Below are 8,062 nucleotides of genomic sequence, written 5' to 3' on the forward strand. Positions count from 1 at the left end.
TAGCACATTGCCTCCATGTGAAGAACTATTTGGTTTACAGAAGAAAGACTAGCATTTAATGACAAAGGCAGAGGCAATATGATAAAGGTGTATGTTTCTGGAGCATTTGGATATTCCTTGTAAGTTCTGAACCTTGACAGGAGGACCAATGCAAAATAAGGCTGAGATTCTTTAAGAGAGGAGGAAGTCATATCATCTAGAAATATATTTCCACATGGTACGTTTAATGGTGATCTTCTAAGCATGGATTTCTTTTGGAGATGCAAAAATGAGGCCCATTTCATGGCTCAATGGAAATAAGACTGGATTTGGAAACAAAGGACATGGATTTGAATTCCAGTTTTGTTATCCACTACCTAGGAGAGACTCTTTCCTTACCTATAAAATTACAGAGTTGGACTAAATTAGCTTTGACATCCACCTCAATCCTAAATCTATTATTGTATCATTCTAGCTTGCACAGAGTTGAGGCCATTATACATACATAATATTTGACTTGACTCTGGATTCCACTTGTTATATTAGAAAATTGAAGGTTAACTTAGGGTTTTGTTCTCTTTGTTATGAAAAGAATTCCTTTGAAAGGAAGAACAAAATGAAGAGGAAAGTGGTTTGAAGGAACAAGAGAGATGAAATGCCTGGTACAGAGCTGAATGTCTTGAATGTTTCCTTCCATAGCAAGAGAAATACTAATTGCAAACAAAAGGAATACTTTGGTTAATCCAAAAAAGATTCTTCATGTAAATGTTACTCTACTTAAAATAATGAATACATTAATTAAAATGGACAAATATTTATCTGTTCTTGGAAATAATATTTCATTATAATGTTGAGTTTGTTCAAAATATGTCGTTCTAACTATTATAATAATTAACAATGAAAAATTCCATTTAAAAGTAGGAGATTAAAAATCTTGACTGGAACACTAAAATTCTTTGTAAAACAGAGAGGGAACAGCAAGACACAATCAGATAATTTCTTTTTACATGTTGTTAATATAAAATAGAACAAGTTTCAGAGTGAAAATAAAACTAATGAATACTACTTTATGTAATATGCTTACCTTCCATTTTTTTCGGGCTGCAAACTTTTTGAATTTTTCCATATTTACTGCAGAGGCTTTCCTACTAAGTGCTTGTTGACTATCTTTAGGCTAAACAGAGGGTTAAGAAAGAGAAAATTTAAAAGAATTCTTCCGACATGACTTTATTATAATAGAACTTCCCTGGATTCTTTATGATATAATGAGATTGTGTAGATACATCATTTTTCAGTATATTACATGCAGTTTATTAAAACACTTAAGTATGGTCTAGGGGTAATGTACAGGGAACTTAGAAGCTATTTACAAAAGCCTACCATGGTATATTACAGAGGAAAAAAAAGAGTCATTCTTATAAAGGAAAAAAGAATTCAGATGAAGTTGATTTCCAACACAAAATTCAATAGGTATAAGAAGTAGAAAAATTTACTGTAAGGAAGCTTTATGATTATATGACTATAGCAATGGAAAATGATACCTAATGTTTCTATGTACCGAATATTTGTGTAGTACTTTTTCATTTGATAGAATCATGTAATTTGATGTTTTACGGGACCTTAGAAACAAACTATCTAAACTTTCTACACAGGACTTAAATCCCTTCTATTGCATTTCTGAAAGATGATCACTTAGGCTTTCCTTTAATATCTTCTGTGACAGTCTTCATGGACCACCTATTCTCTAGTTATGGCAACTTTAATTGTTAGAACAATTTTCACAGAACCAAAATCCACCTCCAGTATTTTCCCCAATTAGTAAATTATGTCCCTATTCTACATGAAAAATCTTCAAATATCTGAAGACAGTGATCATATTTACAATTTGCTAACTAAATTTTTACCTCTGATTCTAAATGTTATCCCAGAACTGTAACATTAAGAGTAGATGAAATCTTCTCGAGGTTAGTTAAGTACATTTAATTTCTTCAAAGATTCCTCTGTAACAAAGACTTTTCACTTTTCTGATTACTTTCATCTGGAATTTGAAATATGGATGTGGGGGAATGGATATATTTTTCCCAATGTGATCTTGTGATATGCAATAGAAAAGAATGTTACCATGAGGCTTTATATGTCAACTTAAAGATTTTAAAGTCTAAAAAGATTTAAAACATGACATCATATGACACTTACCTTGATCCAGGGATGCTGCAAACTATCTTGAATTGTCATTCTTTTCCTTTGTGGGGAGGAGAGAAAAAAGTTTCAACATTAGTGGTAAGCATTAAGGTTGTTTCAATACAGACATAGAGAAACTCTAAAGTACTGCCTATACAGGGAGGGTAGATTTTATAGAAGAAGGCTGAAAGCTACACCTGCATCTTTGCAAATAATTTGCCAAGCCAGTATAAGACAGCCTTTGCCTAAAGAGAGGGCACTGCATTTTCTGAACCCTTTTCACATATATACTTTGCTTTTGCCAATGAAGAAGCAACCAGTATCTAAAAAATGAGCTTATACTCATGTTCATAATAACTAGCCAACTTATATGCATGGATAGACAGGGATAAAAGACACTTACTTTGGGTCCTTAACTAGAAGTCTTCTTATGAAATCTTTGGCTAGAGCACTGGTATTACTGAAGAATTCTTCCTCAAATTCATAGTTCACAGCAGAGACGTTTGCCAGTGTTTCCTGCTTTGTATCACCAAGGAATGGTGAGGCACCACTGAGACTGTAAAAATAAAAATAGAATGCAGGATATTTATTCCTTGCGTATCAGGCTGCTCATCTATTACCTGATAAAGGAATGGTGGAAAAGAATGATTTTCTGGTACATACCATTTAGAAGATATTTTATAAGATAGTTGACAACTGGAAAAAGTTTTTATTTAATTAAAAAGTAAATTTGGAATATTGTTGTTTAAAACCCCCTTTTAAAAATGTTCTCGGCAGGGATCAACAGCAAAGCTTTCATCTACTCTAATGTTACAGTTCTGGGATAACATTTAGAATCAGTGGTAAAAATTTAGTTAGCAAATTGTAAATATGTTCTCTACTGTAAAAAAGTACAAATGTGATTATGTTCTACTTAATTTTAAGTAGGATGGCCAAACTCTGATGAACAAAATTTCAAGATCACTAAATATACAAGTTTTCAAAGAAAAAAATGCTCCCCTGTTTTGTGAATTTGGGTACTTACAGAATATAGGTTATTACACCAATGCTCCTAGGAAGGAAAAAAAATATATGTATCAGAAGGGTAGTGAAACAGACCAGAAAATAAGTAGGATTATGGAAAAGTTACTTACCACATATCTGCCTCAAGACCAAGAGGTTCATAGTTGACTATTTCAGGAGCTAAGAAAAAACAAACATATGTTAAGTTCTGGAAATAAGGGACCCAATGGTTGCTACTACTTTGTAAATTTGAAACAAATAGTTGGAAGTTACCCTCTTAAAACAGAGAAAAATGTTGCAATGGCAAAATGTTTATCCTTCTACCATGATCTAATTTAACCTACAGGAAAGCCAAACTCACCAACAAACTCTGGGGTCCCGAAAATATTTTTAAATTCATTTCCAAAGTCAATTTTGTGTGCTAAGCCAAAGTCAATAATCTTGATCCGAGGTTTTGGGACATTCCTATCCAGAAGCATTATGTTTTCAGGCTTTTGAAGAGAAAAACAAAAAGCTATTAGATATTATTCTGAAGGAAGAGCTACAAAACATTTCTTAACCTCTCCCAAAATAACTAAGCTCTTTGAATGTTTTGATCATATCTTAAATTTCTTCATATTCCCCATGGTGTCTTGTAGAAAGTATGAAAGGTCCATTGTGATTGGCTAGTTAATTGAGATGACCAATCTGGTTCATCACATTGTGCTGGGTGCTACCGCTTCCTTCATTTCTGTGAGTATCTCCAGTCAGGATGGGAATGTAGTTGGAAGAAGTTCTTGTGGCATCTAAAATAACTAGTAGATGGAATTGTGGTTTTCAGCCCTTATCCAAGGAAATGTTGGCTCACAATTAAATTTAAAGTACCTCCTCAATTTAATTTATTTGAACATATACTGTGCACCTACTATGTGCAAAGCACCTGTCTAAGACTAACAGAAAGATGTATAAGATGCAATTGTTGTTTTCTACAAGGTCCAAAACTTTTCCACAAAAAAAGTGAAATACATGCTATGTTTTTTTAAAAAATATATATCTTTTCTTTTACTTGGTAGTAGTTCCATTTATTATGTTCTTAAATGAAATCTTTTCCTCTCATATCTCTCCTTAATCTGTCAGTTTTAAAAAAATCCAATAGAAATTTATATTTTTAAAAGAATTTCTATACCTTGCTTTATGCATAGCAACATACCTTTAGATCAAAGTGAGCAATGTGCTGGGAATGGAGGTAGTAAACACCATTAAGGATTTGTTTGAGAAACTCAGTAGCTTCTTCTTCAGTTAAAGATTCTTTTTCAGCTAAAAAGTCAAAGAGTTCTCCACCTGCAACACTGTGAGCAAGGAAACAGTTACTGATGTATGTTCTGAAATGACATTAATTTATCTTTTGTTTAACTTCTTTCATAGACATATAATAAAATATCTGACAGCACAAATTCTGATCTTGAAAAAAATAATAAGAAATGCTGAAGCCAATATACAAAAAGTACTTTTAGTATTTTACAATACTTTAAATACTTTTAGATTTGAATTTTATATCACTGACCACATTATGACTGACAGCTCTTTGGCAGTAGACAGACAAAATTATCTTTTTTTAAAACATTTATCGGGGGCAGCTGGGTAGCTCAGTGGATTGAGAGCCGGGCCTAGAGACGGGAGGTCCTAGGTTCAGATCCAGCCTCAGACACTTCCCAGCTGTGTGACCCTGGGCAAGTCACTTGACCCCCATTGCCTACCCTTGCCACTCTTCCACCTATAAGTCAATACACAGAAGTTAAGGGTTTAAAAAATTAAAAAAAAAATTAAAAAAAACATTTATTAATATTCATTTTTAACATGGTTACATGATTCATGCCCCTACTTTCCCCTTCACCCCCCGCTCTCCTCCCACCCATGGCCGACGCACATTTCCACTGGTTGTAACATGTGTCCTTGTTCAGGGCCTATTTCCAAATTGTTGATAGTTGCATTTGTGTGGTCGTTTCGAGTCCACATCCCCAATCATGTCCGCCTCAACCCATGTGTTCAAGCAATTGTTTATCTTCTATGTTTCCTCTCCTGCAGTTCTTCTGAATGTGGGTAGCATTTTTACCATAAATCCCTCAGAGCTGTCTTGTGTCTTTGCATTGCTGCTGGTATAGAAGTCCATTACATTCAATTTTACCACAGTATATCAGTCTCTGTGTACAGTGTCCTTCTGGCTCTTCTCCTTTCGCTCTGCATCAGTTCCTGGAGGTCTTTCCAGTTCACCTGGAACTCCTCCAGTTTATTATTCCTTTTGGCACAATAGTATTCCATCACTAGCATATACCACAATTTGTTCAGCCATTCCCCAATTGAAGGACATACCCTCCTTTTCCAGTTTTTTGCCACCACAAAAAGCGCAGCTATAAATATCAAAATTATCTTTTAAAAACAATTTTGATTTTTAAAAGTCATGTTGAATGTGTGGATACAAAACAGAAACTAAATTTTTTGGGGTATGATTTATGGTAGGTCTCCCTCTTCAGAACTAAAGATGATAATCTGAAAATATGCATAAAGGGAGTTCTTCAAACAAGGAAAATTGGCTAATCGATATTTTTATATGATCTTTATAGCTTAACTACACAGAGAAATAAAACCATAATTCAACTGCAGTGATGGTGGACTTAGTACATATTAAGTAAATAACCTTTTATTAGGGAAGACAAATACTGCGTGTGTGTATAATTTATAACCTCTGTCTGTATATGGGCATAGATATTGGTCTTCATTAACTTAAAAGGGGAAAAAATTCAACTTTCCTAAAAACCCCTTACTTTCTGTCCTAGTAAAAACTCTAGGACAGAAGAGCAAGGACTAGGCAAAGGGAGTTAGTGACTTGCTCAGAATCATACAGCTTGGAAGTGTGCAAGGGTAGATTTGAACCCAGATTCTCCCGAATCCAGGCATGGTTCTCTATCTACTGTGGTGCCCAGCTGTCCCTATGTATGCATATGTTTGGCTTTTATCTTCCTTCCTGAAAAGTCTTCCTTGATACTTAAAGATGTTCAACTATGAAGGTGAAATGAAATGAAGCTAGGAACCTCTTCTACTCCACCAGCTGCTCTAAAAATTGATATAAGGTTAGAGACCAGTAGGTTCAGCACCACTGGAGTAAAGGGTATTCGGCTATAGTAGAGTCTAGAATATCTGAATCTGTTTGCCCTCACTCAATGACTTCTCTGACTTCCTTCAAATCCCACTAAGATCCCATCTGTTAAAAGAAACCTTTCCTGATATCCCTTAAAAGTCTTCCTCTGTGATCATCTTGTCTGTCTTGTTGAACATCAACTGTTTGCATATTGTCTTCCCCCATTAAATTGTAAACTTAACTACACAGAGATAAAGAAATATCCCAGTACATTGTACACAGAGACCAATACACTGTGGTAAAATTGAATGTAATGGACTTCTGTACCAGCAGCAATGCAATGACACAGGATAATTCTGAGGGACTTATGGTAAAGAACGCTACCCACATTCAGAGGAAGAACTGCAGGAGTGGAAACACAGAAGAAAAGCAACTGCTTGAACACATGGGTTGAGGAGGACATGATTGGGGATGTAGACTCGAAACTACCACACCAATGCAACTAACAACAATTTGGAAATAGGTCTTAATCAATGACACATGTTGAAACCAGTGGAAATGCGCATCAGCTATGGGGGGGAGGAGTCGGGGGGTGAAGGGGAAAGTAAGAGCATGAATCATGTAACCATGTTAACTTTTCTAAAAAATAAAAATTATTAAATGGAAAAAAGAAATATCCCAGATAAAATCCCAGATAAAGCTGGGATTTTTTTTTTTTTGGTCTTTCTTTGTATTCCCCACACTTAGCACAATGCCAGACATATAGGAGGAGCTTAATAAATGCTTCCTTTTGCTATTATTGTTTCTGCTTGCTGCATATTGGATTTAATAGTAAATATACTAAGAGGAAGAGATAAGAGAGGAGTTGACCACCAATGGGTGTCTGTAAATGTTAGGAGAGAACAGCAACATCAACACCTGGGGTAGTAGATAAGTAAAAACAGAACCATGTGTGTATGTCTGAATCCTTTACTATAGCTCTAATTTCTAGTGTCTTATCATGACCCAGAGGTATTACGACTGAGTTCTGAAAAGGGTATAAGCTATGATAGACCTTTAATACTCCAGTGATTTCTGATCTCATTAATGTGGGTATTTCCTCCAGGGATCCAGACTGCAATAGATCCTTCCTATCCATTCTTTTATCCTTTTTTCCCCCAGAAACTTGCCATAGGGAGTCCACCTAACACACTATGGTCCTTTTTCATGTTCTTGCAGGGAATATCAAAGGAATGTGAGGGCTGTTCATGTGACTAGCCCATTTTCCCCCCTGTTCATATACTCTTTTGATAATATCCTTCACACCACTCCTTCCATGTAATTCTTTATTTGAAATGTGTTGCTGCCTACCAATCTAAAAAGGCTTATAGGCCTAGCAACATATTATCTGTCTGTCCTCCAAGGAAAAGCCTAGTTAAGTGTGGTGAGGCTCATCATCAGAAGTTTGGCGACCAGTTGATGAATTTTTATTTTTGTGACTGCAATTAACTGCTTAGTTAATTAGTATAGAAAAAGGGCTGTGACACATTAAGTGGAAAGAATTATTTAAACTGATAAAGTCAAGTATCCTTGAATCCTTTGTAGGTCATTTTGGAGTAAGGAAATTTAGAAAGGAGATTGCAACTCCATCATTTGCAAGGGGACAACTGAGAACCATTAGGTGGTTTACTTCCACTTTACCAGCTTGCTCTTTCCTTCCTTCCTTCCTTCCTTCCTTCCTTCCTTCCTTCCTTCCTTCCTTCCTTCCTTCCTTCCTTCCTTCCTTCCTTCCTTCCTTCCTTCCTT

General features: G+C 35.3%; 1 protein-coding gene across 1 annotated transcript in view; it reads right to left on the minus strand.

Annotated features, from left to right (window-relative positions):
- DAPK1 (death associated protein kinase 1) overlaps positions 1–8,062 on the minus strand; it is a 252,352-nt gene that overhangs the window by 76,819 nt on the left and 167,471 nt on the right. Inside the window, exons 4-10 of the mRNA XM_044679822.1 lie at positions 4,352–4,490; positions 3,524–3,653; positions 3,294–3,342; positions 3,185–3,211; positions 2,564–2,716; positions 2,176–2,221; positions 1,064–1,153 (exon numbers count right to left, since the gene is read on the minus strand). Of these exons, the coding sequence (XP_044535757.1) occupies positions 1,064–1,153; positions 2,176–2,221; positions 2,564–2,716; positions 3,185–3,211; positions 3,294–3,342; positions 3,524–3,653; positions 4,352–4,490 (634 nt within the window). The remainder of the gene's footprint in view (positions 1–1,063; positions 1,154–2,175; positions 2,222–2,563; positions 2,717–3,184; positions 3,212–3,293; positions 3,343–3,523; positions 3,654–4,351; positions 4,491–8,062) is intronic.

This window comes from Gracilinanus agilis, chromosome 1 (assembly GCF_016433145.1).
Source record: "Gracilinanus agilis isolate LMUSP501 chromosome 1, AgileGrace, whole genome shotgun sequence".
NCBI classification, from domain to species: domain Eukaryota; kingdom Metazoa; phylum Chordata; class Mammalia; order Didelphimorphia; family Didelphidae; genus Gracilinanus; species Gracilinanus agilis.